At 46.4% G+C, this 15915-nt stretch overlaps 1 protein-coding gene across 1 annotated transcript in view; it reads left to right on the top strand.

Moving 5' to 3' along the window:
• The first annotated feature begins 672 nt into the window (after window positions 1–672).
• Window positions 673–15915, top strand: part of GNAS (GNAS complex locus) — a 151140-nt gene continuing 135897 nt past the window's right edge. Inside the window, exon 1 of the mRNA XM_035547997.2 lies at window positions 673–1008. Coding sequence (XP_035403890.1) covers window positions 762–1008 — 247 coding nt within the window. The 5' untranslated portion in view covers window positions 673–761. The remainder of the gene's footprint in view (window positions 1009–15915) is intronic.

The raw sequence follows: 15915 nt of genomic DNA, 5'->3' as shown, positions 1-15915 counted from the left end.
AGCCAGGTAGATTGATTGCAACTGAAGTAAAATTGAAGTTTGTTAAAAAAAAAACAAAAAAACAAAACAACAAACAGATTTGGTGCTTGCAGAATAGAGGGGGAGAGCGACAGAGCAAGCTTCGACCTTAACGTCTGCTCTGGATGACGGTACTGACGGAGAACACAAGAAGCCACAGATACGAGTGCATATGGTAGGAAGAAAATCTGGGGCATGAAAATGGGCCATGACTCGGTATCTCCCCCTTAGTTCCAGTGGGTTGAGATCTTGTGGCAGCACACCTCCACGGCAGCGTTCGAGCTGGAGATCAGCTCTCTGACAGAGCAGCAGGCAGCATCCCCCCGACTCCCCAAAGGCGGAGATGTCACCCCAGCTCCCAGCTTAGCTGGGGGGCGAGCCCTTCACGCGGCTGGGGAGCGAGTGAGGGGGTAACGGGGACCGTGAGGTGTGCACCGAGCGACGTGATGGGGACGGGGAGACACCGTCCCCTCGCCTCACACCTCATCCGTCCCCACCCCCCCGCAGCACTGGCGGCCGCCTGAGGGCCGCTTCCCTCACAAGATGGTAGCCATGTCGGCATCACGTGCGGGGGCCCGGCCGCCGAGGGGCGGGGAGGGGCGGGCGCGGCGCTCGGCAGCCCCGGCCCCGCGGGGCCGTTTAAGAGCCCGCCGGGCGCCGCCTCGCCCTGCCCGGCCCGGCCCGGCCCCAGCCCGGCGGAGAGCATGCGGTAGGGGCGGGCGGGAGGCCGCGGCACCGGCAGCATGGGGCTGTGCTACAGCCTGCGCTCCCGCCTGGCCGCGGCGCGCCCCTCGGTGCCGTACGGCGGCCGGGGCGAGGCGGACCCCCCCCCGGTGACAGCGGAGCACGGAGACCCGCAGGTGCGGCACCGGCTGCGGCAGGACCTGGTGGCCAAGGAGCGGGCGGACAAGAAGCGGAGCAAGAGCATCGACAAGACGCTGAAGGCGGAGAAGAGGGAGTACAAGCAGACGCACAGGCTGCTGCTGCTCGGTGAGCGGCGGGCGGGACGCGGCCGGCGGCTCCCCCCGTGCCTGCCGGGGACGGACCGGGGACGGGGGCTCGGCATCGCCCGGTGGGGGACGGGGCGGTGGCTGCACCTCGGGGGGAGCCCCCCCAGCCGTGGGCGGCGCTGGGGGCTCTGGGCGGTTTTCCCCCTTTTGAGTTTTATTTTATTTATTTATTTATTTTTCCGTGTGCGTTCGTGTTTTGGCGTCGCCTCGCCAAGTGCTGGCGGCTGGGGAGGCGTCGGGGCTCCGAGGCTGGTTTCAGCCCCGCGGGGCCGTGCACCTGCCTGTGCTGCACGGCCGGGGGCTGGGCGGGGGGCCCGGGGGGAGCAGCCCGGCGGAAAGGCGACGGGTGTGCCCGAGGTGTTTGGGGTGACGCCGACACACGGCCGAGCAGAGCCGTGCACTGGCTGTCAGGTAAGTCCAGGGGGCTCGGAAATTCTTCCGCTCCCCTTCCTTCAGCACGCTTTGGTTGGGACACCGACAGCACACACAAGTGGGTCGCAGAGCTCTGAACATCCTGGGAGAGCAGATGTCACCTCGGACTTCTGCAGGCGGCTTGGGAGCCTCCTGCCTGCTGAGGTTGGTGTGGTACCCTGTGTGATGAATGGGGAGACTTGGCCCTGTTGGTTTTATTTTATTTTATTTTTTGCTCAATATGTTTGTAGCCTGTATTTGAGGGGCTGGATTGCTGAGAAGCTTTAGAGAGCAGTATTGACATAGTTTTATAAATCTCAGTGCTAAAAGTTTTTTGGTCTATAAATGCAGCCCCTTGTGATGTGGCCGCAGCCATAGCGATACGTGCTTGTGAAGGTGGCTCCCCTCTTCTGAGGGGGAGGGCAAGCGATCCTTGTGTACAGGCTCTGAACTCCATGTGCTGTGAGTGTATTGGTGAGCAATCACACCTCTGACCAGCGTGGCTCTGCTTACAAGAACAGGCTGCATCATAGGTATTTTAGATCTTAACTTTTTAATTTATTTCAAGTCTGTTCTGCAGTAAACAAGTGCTTGAAGAAGGAGTTGTGAGAATTGATGTCTTTTTCTTTGTAGATTAAAAGCAAAACAAGAAGACTAATGCTGATGTTAATCTGCTTGCCTGTAAGTCGGGAAGGCTATCTGATGGGCTGCTGCATTTGCGCTAGGCAATACTTCAGTGGCCTGTTTTTTTTAACATTGCTTCTAGCATGTTGTGCCATGGCACTGCTTTTTGCAGAAGTGACATTAAACTTAGTGGGTTAAACAACGTATCCTAGCAGTTTGAAGTTATCCATAGTGAAGCCAAAAGAGAGAGTATTCTTTGTCAAAGTACTGATTTATAAATCTGATGGATATGAGTCAGTGTTATGCTGGCAGTGGTTTATTATATTTCAGCCTGGACTTGAATAGCAGGAAGTCACTTCTTGGCCCTCTTGTAAATCTTGGGATGCCTAAGAGACCCATTTCCCTGCGCCTTGCGCAGAGACTGTCAGTTCTCTAGTTAGCTTCCTTCCCTTGTTGCGTCTCCCTGTATCCCACTTGTACTGTTACTCCATGAATTTTCTATTTCTAAACCGGATCAAGAAGTTTGGAGTGTGATTGATTATACTTTATGCACATCTGCAGGTATTGCAGCTGTAGCTGAGCATCTCTGTACTGAGACATAGCATGCATGCTTATGGATTACACCTGCTAATTGTGCAGGGCTGTAAAATTGACCTGCAATTGAATGAGGGGGCAGGAGCTTGGGTTTAAAGCAGCAACTGAGTCCTCTTTCAAGGAATAGAGCTAGGGTTGGGGAAAATAAGCTGAAGGAGTGCAGACAAGGGATATTTCCTTACCTGGCACTACAGGCTCAATGGCAAAAGCTTCAAAAGGTACTCATGGTTTCTTGCTTGTGCTCCCAACTCTTTAGGCTGATGTGTTTCCTGCAGGCACAGAGCAATGGTGTGAAGGGTGAAGGACACTGCAGGTGGCTGCTCTTTTTTGGGGGAGTGACAGAACTTAAATGAAAACTATACCAATGCTTCAGGTCTGGTCTGTATCCAAAGCTAACTTATCTTTAAAGTATGCCTGCATTAACTCACTGCAAACATACTTCAAGAGCTGAAAAGCTGCACAGCAAATCCAGAGTTTATTCCTGTCACATGCTTGGGTATACAGAATGCAGTGAATGCACAGTCAGGTGTGTCTGTGCCTGGGTGTGTTTTGTTTTGTAGTGTGGATAACATACCGTAAAGCTATAAGCTCTGGTCTGTTACACACAGTATTAGAATGCTAGTCAGTGTGACTGATGCTTGATGTTCAGTGTTGCAGGTTTTTTAGACCTACAAGTTCCTCACTTTGTCAGAGCTCTCAGGGATGTGCAGTGCACATGGGTATCCATATGTCCTGTTACTTGATTTTTTTTTTTAAGCTCTTTTTCATTGTTTTTCAACTGTTTTTTGACATCACAGACATTAGGTGAATTACCAGTTCCTGAAACTTCTCTTAATTTCAGTGGGACAAAGGTTTTACACCTGCTCTATCTTTGAAGCAATAACGTGACTCCATACTTGTGGTAGTACGTGAGGTTTTTTTGCTTTGTTTGTGTGAGAGGGAAACGCATAATCAGGTGTAATTTCACTGGGTTTTGTTTAATGTGCTGTACGTGGGTGTACCAAGTCTCAATTTAAGACTCTGCTCATGATTATGATGGCAAGTAGTTCAGGGCTACTATGGTGTATTGGAGGGTGTGTTTCAGAGTGTGGGGGATTTCTTATTTTTTGGTTTGGGAACAGTCTTGATACTAAAATTGGAAGTACGCTTATGAGGGGAAAGGATTTTAAGCTTTGCTGTAGAACAATTCCACTATGTGTGCGTCCCACTGGTGACTGTAATATGGGTCTTCCTTGGCCTTTTTTAAGACTTGAATTATAATTTATCTTAAATTTTGTTTTTATCATATAACAAATATATGAAAACAAAGAATTTCTCCTGTCTCTGGGGTTTGAATGTTTTTGATCAGTTAGTATTTTTCCAACACCAATAAAAAAAAAAACTGTCAGAAATGCATTCAGCTCTCCTGGTGTATGTGTTGCTTTGCCATGAGCTTCCTTCTGTTGTGTAGCCTGGTCAACTGTAAGAGGAACCTGCGCTGCTCTGCTTCAGGTGTGCTTCCCCTCTGTGTATGTAGCTTTCCAAGTCCACTCTCTCAGGCTGAACTCTCACCCATGTGAGAAGTACTTGTAGCTTATTCCCATAGAGAAAAGGGGACTATCTTTGTATGCCAATGTAGATGCATGCACTGGTCATCTGGGGTATTTAACTACAACATATTAAACAGTGTCTGTTCTGAATCTTACCTACATCAGTTCCTAAATAATTGTTCGAAACATTTTTACTTATAGGTACAAATATGAATATAGGCCATGAAAATTTAAAGTTTTTGTAGGGGATATATATTACACAGGGGGGAAAAAATGCTTTAAGAAGCTAGAAAATATCAGCATGAAGACTAACTGCAGTCACCCTTTCTGTGTGTGTGCTGCATGGTAAGCCCCTGGATAATGTATAATTAAAGACTGGCTTGTATGGTTTACATTGTATTTTCTTCCACAGGGCTTGTACTTCATTGAGTGCACAAGATGGATGTTGTGCAGTGAATGAGTGGCTATTCAATATTCTTATCCTCCTCATACAATGTGTCACCCCGTGCCCTATTTATGACACGCCATCCGTACCCTGTACTGAATAAAGAACTGTTGAACTCCTCGTGGGCTTTTCTGCAGCCCTGATCGCTGCAGGGACTGTAGTCTCCACAAATGTCAGTGACTGTATCTGCATGGCACTGCTGTGAAATGAGGTGGCATCGTTCTCCTGCTTTTATGGATGCTGGGGAGGGAAATAGTACCATAGAAGGACTAAGGCTAAAGCTGTCCGAAGCTGCCTTAAAGTTTAAATGACAGATCTTTGCCTAATGCTAACTTTTCTCCATAGTACTTGGCTTCTTTTATTGCACTTCATCTGTTTAGAGCATGGATCTCATGGCTGTGAATGCTCAAGTCAAGCTTTGGATGCTCCAATTGCAATTTCGGAGGAGTGAAGCATGGCTTGGTGCCAGTGATGGGAAGCGCGTGTTGCTCGGTTTGCCGCGGTAGTGCTGCACCAGAATGAAGCTGGTCTGGTTCTGCAGGGCAGCATTTAATGGCATAACCCACAAATATCCTTCCTCATGTTGTGATTGATTCCTTACCTTCCTTGCAGTGAGGCGGTTATCCTGGCGCTGCTCTGCTTCCCTCAGGGACCGGGCGGGTGGGGAAGGCACAGCTGAGAGGAAGACACCCAGTTGTACAGATAAGTGTCTGTTCAGGTGCTTGAAGAGATTCCCTCTCATAGGAGCTTGTCACTGCATGAAATAGTTTCACTCATTTCCAGATCTCATTTGTTTCCTGTGTCTCATATTTTGTGAGCTGAAGGGGGTGTAAGCCCTGGAAAAAAACATATGATCCTTGTTGGAAGATATGTGAAAGACAGGAAAAAATAGACTAAAACTGTAGAGAGGAACTGTATCGTGGCTTTTTCTAATTCTCGAGAACAGGGTTTCTGAACCTTAACATCTTATACCAAGTTGGTATTTAATTTCCTCTTTAAAAAGAAGGAATAGGAAAACCAACAAATCCTGGACTCAACCCAATGGGATGCTTGCAAAGCAAGTGTCTTATAATGGGCTGCTCTGCTGAGCAACCTGGCCTCCTGTATGCTGCGAGAGGCTCAGAAGGCAGCAGTACACAACTGTGCTCCAAACGGGCTGTCATTAGTGGTAAAGGAATTACAATTTTTTCCAACAGGGCTCCCAGTAATTACCAGATACTACAAAAACACTTGGACGTGGGAATCTGCGGCTTCCATTCGCTGGGTACTTTCCATTGCAGACATGATGATCCTGCTGTGGACACCGGGAGGTGGTATGCTAATTATGGGTCTGTCTTTGTGATGAAGAGCCTCTGCAAGACAAGTCCTACTCAGTTCTCACCACTGTATAAAAATGGGATCTATGGCATAGACTGCTGCCTGTTCAGCAGAGATATTCTGGATGTGGAGTGTGTTCACCCTGAACAAAACACCTGGCAAGCTTTGCACACCTTAACAAGGCTTTACCCAATATGCAAGCAGTGCTAGCTCTAGGACCTGTGATGCTATTTGGTGAATGTTCACTGGACCTCAGAGCAATATACTTTCTTCAGCACTGGCACCTCTATGCTTTAGATAACTTGGTAAAATAGTTTCTCTCCTGTTTACATCTTAAAATTTCATAGAAAGGAGACAGGCAAACTACTCATTTTTCTCTGCCTTTTTTTTTCCTCCTTGAGTGCTCCTGACCTTAACTTTTTTGTACTATCTACACACAAACAAAAAAAAACCATTAGCTTCAGGCAGATACATGGCATGGAAGGCTTCAGCCAGTATATTTAAAATTTGGCAAAGTTAGAGCTGCTTCAAGCAGGGTCTGGCAATGGGAGTTGTTAGGAAACCTACAGCAGCCCTGCTATAAAAGTGTCACGATGAAGGACTGCTAATGAATGGCACACTATTGGTGCTAGGATGGTGCTTTCTGTACAGAAAGCCAAACTGCAAAATAATTGCTTTCACAGTTGCAACTAATGCTGAAGGGCTGCTCTGTGTATGTGCAAGCATGGATTGTAGTGGGGAAGGGGCTTGAGGGATCTGGGGGATTCCCTGATCCCTAGCACCCACCACAGCAGCATGGGTGTGCATCATCTCTCCTCTTCCCCAGCATGTAGGCAATGTCAAAAAAAAAAAAAAAAGAGACCAAGTGCTTCCATGTTATTTATAGTTCAAACTTTACTGCTGCAATAAAGTACAAGCAAAGTCCTTTTGTCTGATTCATGACGCACTTGTGAAATTTTTGGAGCTGCATACAATAATGTGGTTCAAACTCTCCCCAGTTTCTCAGCATTTATTTTTATGTATACATATATGTTGGAGCTGTGTTTGTGTTGTATGCTGCCTGCAAGAGGCACCTGGGGCAGGTCAGGGAGAACTGCCAGGTGCCTGAAGGTACAATACCTGGTCCAGAGAAATTGTTTTTGTCCTTTGAGATAGGTGAAAATATCTGATAGCTGGAAGGATGTAGCTTCCAGCTGTGACAACTTTTTCCATACCTGATGTCTACCAATTTTCTTATGTTAGAAGAATCAACCCTTGTTTGTATAGCTTCCTTAGGAAGGAGGGATGAGAGATGCAAAAATGTAGAGTGCAATCCCACCTTGACTCCAAGTGGATGCTACACCCTCATGGTCATGCATGCTATTCCTGCAGCTATTTCCCATCCATGCTCTCAGCTTGCTCCAGTGTGGGATTTTTGCAAACAGCACACATTTCTCAGGTAACCTCATTCCTCTTCAGTGGGTCACAGGAGACAAGGTAAAATGTGCAAAATCTTATTTACTGAGCAGTGGTTTCCAACCCCTTGCTAGTGGTGTGACCTGCTTGGTCCTAGTAACTGGCCAAAGAAGTTAGGGTTTTGTTCGCGTGAGCTGTGGACCTTTCTCCTCAGATGTTCTGAACCCGCACATTTCAGTGGTAACAGAGGTTTGTGCAGCAACCTGGAATGACACCAGTGCCATCCTGAAATCCTAAAACTGAGGGGGCTTGTGTGTGTTAATCTGCCAGTACAGCTTTGGAGGGTGGGAATGGTTGGTATTTTGGTGGTTTTCCCTAAAAGGTACTCCTTAGGCTTCCAATGCGTTTTCTGAAGATAGTTTGGGGGCTCTGCTGCCCTGACCTGCAGAGGCTGGTAGTGTAGTGCCTGTGTATTTTAGGTGGTCTCCTCAAGTGCTAGAACTGCAAAGCAGTGCCACCGACAGGTGAGAAGTTGGCAGTACGTACTCTTGAGTTTGACTGCTGACTGCCTAATGGCATGTTGGTCTTGGTCTGACCAGGACTTGGCCTGTGAATTATGATGTTGTTTGCCATCGTTCTGCCCGCAGCATTTGGCTTTTCTTCCAGGCTGTATCATAGTATTTTATTGGCATGTTTCTGTAGCGATAGTGGATTCCCTGATCCCTCTGTGTAATGTCAGTGGTCAGAAACAAATTTAGGAACAAAAATCAATGTTTTTTTTCTGAAGAAAATCACTGGGAGGCCGATATCTTTAACCAGTGCTAGGTTTTGGTAACTCCTGATAAAAAATGATGGTAATCTTGCAACTTATACTCAGCTACTTACCTTTCTAAAACCACATTTTAATCTCTATCTTTCTTTTATATAGATATTATGTACGTGCACACAGATTAATCTGTGTACATATGTATTTCCTAGCCATATTCTCATCTGCTTTAAAACATTACACATCTGTCTCTGTAAAATACCCTCTACTGAAAGGAGGTAGACGATGTTTTAATTTTTAATATTTGGAAGTGTTGTTGCTAAAAGCATATCTATTAGCTGTTTGTGTTCTCCTTCTTTGGCAATTCCTGTAACCTTAAGAGAAATTCCCAGAAATAACTGAGTATTTTTTGCTCTTTGCAGGGGAAGTGCTTAGGCTCTTTGGGTGGACCTCATAAATAGCTCATTGCTTCTGCAACGTGTGGTTCAGCAGCATTGGACCTTGCAGTAGGAGCGGGAGATACTGGCACAGCCATCCCAACTAGAGCGTTTGAATGGGCTTCAGAGGAGTCTTTGCACCCAACGGAGCTCCTCGTAGGGAACTGCAGCCCTCCTTGGCACAGGCTTCTGTTGCCTTTCCCATGCTGTCTGCTCTTGAACAGCCTCACGCAGGCAGCACCTCAGCTTCTGGTAAGATGCTGAAAAGTGTATTAGCCAGCAGTCCTAGCTTGATCAAAAACTGTAGTGTCAAAAGGAAGGTAATACTGAGATGGTCATCTCAACAGAAACGTGAATAGTTTGTGTCCCTTCCGTGTGCTGTCAATACCTGCACAGCTCAATAAGGTGTATTCATATTCTTGGAAGAGAAACAACAGAGAACAGTTACCTCTAATTACATACAGGTCTTCCCTGTTTCTGTTGAATTGGAAGTGCACTTAGTCAATGAAATCATGCATACTTGTGAATCTTCCTAATTACTACAGTATGAAAAAGGCAAAGGGAAAAAGAGACAATTCCCTGAAGTGAGGACAAGTCCAGATCTTTGTTATAAGAAAGCCCAGTTGCGGGCATGTAAATCCATAATATTTTAGATATTTGGGCCTGAAGGGTGTCTTAAGAGAGCTTGAACTCCATAAACTTACTGTCATTGTTCCCCTGGTCAATGAGGCATTTGAGAAACAAGCCACTGTATGGCTTATAAATAGCACAGCTGAAGTTTTCTTAACTTCCTCAATTATGTTCCTTCTGCAAAGAAAATCCGCAGAATCTGTCTGGCAGCGTTTTATAAGATTTGCATGTCACAAAAAAACTTGATAAGTGTTCTCTGCATTGAGGAATGTGGGGAAGGTGTTAAACAGATGTCAGAGTTGCTAGTATTTATTTTGCCGAGTAAAGGAAGGGGATGCCGTGGAGGATGGATCGGTTCCTAATTAGGAGAAAGATGCGGATTTACAATCTACAGTCTTAGTCTGTTTAGCCAGTTCTCCTGTCTTTTTGACAGTGTGTTGGAAGTGCGGGAAGTACTAAAATTCCTGGGAAAACCCAGATAAATTCTGCTCCCAAATTGGAGGGGGACTCTGGGAGGTTTTCTTCCTACTGGAGTACTATTTCTTCTCCTTTCCCCTGTCCTAAGCGCAGGTTAACATTCTTGCAAGGAGAGATCTTCATATGAAAATCAGCAAGTGCCCCAAGCCAGTGCCTCCACTGTGTGTGCACCCCGCAAGGCTGAGCGTGGCGCTAGGCCGGCAGCGGGCTCAGGGCCTGTTTTTGGGAACTGAACCCAGAGGCCCCTGCCCGAGCGCAGCTTCGCGCAGGCTTGTTTGCACATTGCGGTGCTGCCTCAGCTTCATGACTTTGACCTCCAGGAAGTATATCAGGTTCGGTGGAAAAACAAATGAAGGGAGGGCCCAACCCTTCGCCATTCTGTGTGTGAACGGCCTGCACGGGGATGGCATTTGCCGCAGTCCCAGGGGAAGCAGCTGTGGGAGCTGCTTATGACAGCAGCATCCCTGGGAGCTGCAGGTGACTTATTTGAGGGGTGGAATTCTGCCAGTGTGAGTGGGAAAAGTGGTTTTATGTGGATTTTAATTTTAAAGCAGTTTCAGGTGTGACCAGAGCCCTCACTGCAGAGCTTTCTTCCCTTCTCACTGTCCTGCGTGGGGCTGTGTTCCCACCACTGTGCCCCACACTGGGCAGTGCACAGATCTCTGCCTACCATGAGCTTTCTCTGCATTAAATTAGAGGAACGCTAATACAAAATAAGTTGCTTTTAAAATCCGAGGCTTGCATTTTGGGAACATGCATTTGATTCTTATTTTTTTGGATTTCAGTGATACCTTGGCCAAGTGCATTACTGACCACTGAAGGGCAGGTGGCATTAACGAAGGAGCTTCTAAAGCCCAGCGCACATGGGCCATTCAGCACTGTTATGGGGTGGTCAGGGCAGAGAGAGAGCAAGCACTGACTAGCAGTGCATTTGCAAATCATGGAGCAGACACGGCTGTTGTGTTTGCATGTTTGATGAACTGAGAAAAGCCCAAGAGCAGGTGACTCCAGGTGCAAGCAGGTGCCCCAAGCTCCACCTGTGTATCAGGCAGTAGATCGTAATGTTACCTGAGCCTCCAGTAAGGTTTTTTCTTATGTGCATGTAAGGAGAGTAGGAGGTATATGTTTTTTCCAGAGATTTTGATCTCCCTAATGTACTGCAGCAGTTCTGATCGTGGTCTTGCTACCGATGAGCATTTTCTGTGTGCCAGCGTGTGCAGCAACCAAAGGCAGATGGAAGGAATTCTCCAGGCTCCAGCTCTGCTGTTCATAAGAAAATTGTGAAGCTTTTCATCCCAGAGCAGTTAGCAATGTTTGTGGAGAGCCCAGCTCTGTTTTCTCATCAGTGCAAATTAAAATAACTTCAGAACTACATTTTTACTGTAAGTATCCTCTTTTTGTCAAGCCAAAAATGGCAGAGTTCCCTGGGGATCTTCTTCCCTGTTGAGCCTGGAAGGGCTCCATTTTCACCTCCTCCGTCCTGTTTTGGGTGATAAGAGTTGCTGTGAGGCAGTGAAACAATGGGGCTGATGCCTGTTGGTAGAGCAGGCGAGGTGTAGCTGTTGCTTTCAGTGGGAGATCCAAGCTGCTCTGGTCGGTATCGTAGCAATGCTGGTGCTGAAAATCCTTGCTTGGGCTCCATATGGGGAGCGTGGTTTCCATCTCTGAGACAGATGAGCCTACTGCAGTTTTGAACTTCTGCTATTGCCCTGCACTGTTGGAGATGAGCTTCAGGCATCAAAGGAAGGCAACTCCTTCATGTTTGTTCTTTCTGACTCTTTAATTTTGCTTACAGTAGTTTGACTGGGACACTGACAGCTGTGCAAGCTCATTGTTTCCTTCCTCAGAGCCTGAGTTCTGCTGGCTTCTTGGGCAAAGCGCAGAGAGCCTGCCACCAGCAGCGCTGATGTGTCCCCGGGATGCACAGACCATGATGTGCTGTGGCTGTGCCCCAGGCCACGCTGGTCGCAGGGGGACCCGAGCAGAGCTGCTGCAGAAGGAGAAATAGCTCCTCCGAGTGCTTGTCCTGCTCCCCGGCAGGCTGCCCTCGTGCCTTGCACCACAGCCTCTTCCTCTTCCCCTCCCCGCCCCCCCCACCAAGCACAGTTTCTAGACTGTGGGCTGCGTCTGTTTGGTTTTGCATTTTTCCTGGTGGCATTTATGCTGAAATCTTGAGATTGCTGGTTAGCCGGAGGGTTTCTGGAGCGCTGGGGAGTTTGTGGGACTTCAGCTTTACAAGGGGAGGAAACGGAGACAGTGAGGAAGAAGGGCATGCTATTGTGAGCTGACAGTCTGCATTCAGACTTTTTTTTTTTATAAATACCAGATAAAACTCTCTGCTTGGAAGAAAAATACTGCATAATATACTCCCTCGATGCTTTCCCTGCCTTCTCCCCACACAGGAAATTCATGATTTGATAAACCCAGTTTTTCCTCTGGTGATTAGAAACATAGAACAAATAAAATACCTTTTAGTCTGTAAAAGCTCAAAGATAGTTTTTTGCTCTAAACCTGATTCCTTAATGCTACTAGTGTTGTAATTTCTCATTCCTTTCAGCTTCTGTGAAGGTTTATCGCTTGTCCATAGTATTTCATGCTACACCATCTAAAAGGTGGTGAGTGATGTAGGACTGAATTTCCAGGTATTTCAGAAGAATATGCGTTTGTTTTAAATACACTGAAAATATTCATAAGGAAAACTTTCTAGTCTGTCTATCCACCAAACCAAAATCTGAGAATTTTTTAGGGGTTAGTCCTTAAACATGTATAAATTGTTATATCCAGAAGTGTCATGTGTACTACTATTGAAAAGTCACAAGCAATTTGCTAAGGCCTGTTTCTTGGTCAAATACACGAAATGGGTGAAATTTCACGGGCTTTGGTTCAAACCAAAAACTTGTGTTGCAGATCTGAAAGCAGTCACAGTGATTTCAGTGGGCTTATTTGTATGAGTAAGGGCTCTCACCTGTGTGTCGCTGTTACTCTGTCCCCCAGCCAAGGCACAGTGACAGATAGTGAAATCATTCTTAATCCTGAGAGAACCAGCCAATTTAGTGTGAGTATCACTATCTGGCCCAAACTGTAGCTTTACTGTAAAAAGGAATTTAAGAACATGTTATATGAAACTTTCTCTGCCATCAAATAATTCTCTATTAGAAGGTTTGAGAATCTGTTGCTTCCAGCAGAGGTCTGAGCAAAAACTAAACACTGCAAGGACATTTACAATTCAGGCTTATTTTGGGAGGGGGATGAGGAAAGGCTTGATAAGTTATGCACTTGACCGCATGTAGTTAAAAATATTATTTGGAATATAAACTTCCTTGTCTGAAGACCAGCTTTATGCACTAAGTCAAAAAGTACAAAAAGCAGTTCTCTTCCTGGCCTCCATAAGTATACCTTAATGCTGCTGAATCCTGGAAATTATGCAGGGCATGCTTTTTAAATGTTGATTTTGACTGCTTGCCTGGGACCAAGTGTAAAGTCTTTCCAAGGAAATACTTAGAAGACTTGCAAAGAAACCCAAAAGCTGCTGCCAAACCTTAGTTTTTAGAAAGGGAGTAGGGGGCAATCTAGACTGTTAAAAACTTCCAGTTGTTTGTAATTAAATCCACTTCTTCTGTGCACAATAAATGTATACTTAGAAAAAGATCATTTTACATAATACTTATGCGGTTTACTGCTGCTCTTCAGCAGCTAAAAATCAAGCAGAAGGCCTGCTATTTCCCAGCTTCCAGTAACCTTTCCAGACTGAAACCAGGAACAATGCGGCTGTGCCACCGCAGTGGCGTGTATCTGCTTTACCCAGTGGTGACACGCAAATCAAGCTGGGGAATCCTTTTCTGCTTGTGAACCATCTTTCCCACTTAACTAGCTGAGATTTGTTTTGGATTGACAGGGATGGGAGCGAAGAGGAGATAAAAATATCCCAGCCACGCGTCTCTCCTTGCCACTCCTTGCCAGCGGCAGAACCGCTCTGTAGCTTTGGGGGAAGCTCTGGGACTACAGGAACATCTCATCAGACTGCTGCCTTCCTTCAGGGCTGGCAGGAGGCAGGACCACGAAATCCTCACCGCTCTCCCCACCCTGACTATGGTCTGCCACCGTTCATTCAAGATTGTTCATTTCCCTGCTGTCTTTCATCGGGAGGACTGGAAGTGTGGGATGGAAACACCAGCAGCTCTTGCTGACAGCTGTCCCTCTTCCCCAGCAGCATTCAGGAGATGCCCCTGAGGCTGAAGCAACTGCCAAACCCACCAGAAAGCTCAGCACAGATAATACCTAGCGAGTGAAGAAAGAGGCCAGAGCTTGAGTGAGGTTTTGTGCGCCCGTGTGCAGGGAAGGAGTGCCACCAGACTGAGGAAATGCAACAGATTCATGATGCCTCTGCTTATGGCCTAGAGAAATGATTCGGTCCAGGCTCCAGAGCAGTTTGGCTCTTGTCTTTTGTCGGTACTGAAGTCACATCCAGGCTTGTTATTGTTGGTTAATGCCAAACATCAAATTCTGTTTGTGTATGTACACACTTGTTATGGCTGCAAAAGTGCCATTGCATCTTTCAGCATAGGCACCTATTTCACTGAGTGCCAAAAACCCTCTGATTTTCACTATTAATGAAGTTGCATGTAAAGCTAGGTCTTCTCCCTTTGCTCTTCATATTGTGTGTTACATGCACAGACATGCAGCCCTAACCAGGAGTTTGAGTGTGTTTACCCAGGAGATGAATTTTGTATTTACCTTTATCAAGGAAGGGATTTTTTACTAGGATGGTGTGAAAAAACTGTCACTTACCAGGTAGGTTGCATGAGCGTTTGGGTGTTGGGTGCTGTGAAACAACAGATACGAGGCATGGAAAAAGCAGAGAGGAGCAGCTGAGCAGTATTATCTAATAAATGACATAAGAAAACCCACAAAGCCCTGCAGAGCAGATTTGTTAGGATTTGAGGTGAAAATCCCTGTTGGTTGCTGAGATCATCCACCAGCATATGGCAGGGAATGTCACAGAGACGTAGAATTAGCTGCTAATGATCTAGACACCTCTTGAAAACAGATGTCTGTAGTAGTCATAACTATGTGTCATTTAATTCAGCTGAAATCTGGATAACTCCGCAGGCTCTGTGTGGTATTCAAATACTTGGTGTCTCCATTTCCCACTGATCTCCCCTGGTACAGACCACCTTTTTCTTAGGAATACTGCTGAAGTAAATCCATTTGAAATTGGAACCCCAAATTTGGGAAATCATTGTAAGAAAGGTGACGTTGAACAGCGTTAATGAAGAGCCCAAGAGGCAGCCTGGGGTGCTACAGTCATCTTTTTGGGCAATCCCATGTGTCTGCTTTGCACCACAACAATATCCTGCTGCTGTTGCTTAAGGATGGGCAGTATTTGTGTGCAGTTTCTTTACGGAGGATGTTTTACTGGTAAATTTCTTGAGGACCATCCAGACTGGGGGAAGGAGGGACGGGGCAGGACACCAGCACACTGTGAAGCCCCCTGTAACCGTTACTTCACAGCACGTGGGTATCTTATGTCTTTGATATTAACGTGTGGCTTGATCAGGTTCTTGTATGAACTCGATCTGCTAACCGAAGCTGCTTGCAGTAAAGTAAGTGGAATTTCCTAAGAAAACTGACACCATGTCAGAGGAATCCAAGTGAGAATCATCATGAGGAAAGGTTGGTGAGTATCGGGTCTGCTCAGAATTAATAAGGCCGTCTGTCTTGTGAACTTTCTCTGGATTACACAACAACGAGGAAGTAAATTCCATAACTGATGATGCTGCAGTTGAGGAGAAGTTTGCTTGTGGGTTTAAATGCGAGCGGAGGCAGAGAAGCAGTGTGTTGTTGTTAGTGGTGTGTGCTTGTTTCTTAGCTGATGCCTGGCCTATACACGTGCATATGTGCCAGTATTGTCACACGTTGCTGTGGCTAGGGAAGAATGCAGGAGATATGAGAAAGCCACGTATGAATGGAATACTCTATCCTTATACCTACTTTAATACCAAGCTATAATTTGGGTTTTTTACATGTATAGTGTTAGAAAATTCAACACAGTGGTCCGAAGAGGAACAGTTACTTGGCCAGACTGGATCATACCTTCCTGTGTCACAGCCTTAGGACTTTGTGGAATGGAGTAACAGTGATGTGTCGGTGTCCACGGCGGGGCACGTTCACTTCACTGCATGTTTCCAGTCAGGTGGTTTTGGTACACCCTTACTCACCAGGCCTCTGAGCTGTTCTGTATAAGTACCTGACTCGTCCTCTC

The sequence above is a fragment of the Cygnus atratus genome, chromosome 16, assembly GCF_013377495.2.
Source record: "Cygnus atratus isolate AKBS03 ecotype Queensland, Australia chromosome 16, CAtr_DNAZoo_HiC_assembly, whole genome shotgun sequence".
NCBI classification, from domain to species: Eukaryota; Metazoa; Chordata; class Aves; order Anseriformes; family Anatidae; genus Cygnus; species Cygnus atratus.
Note: the sequence above shows the minus strand (reverse complement) of the source record. Positions and strands in the feature narration are given on the sequence as shown.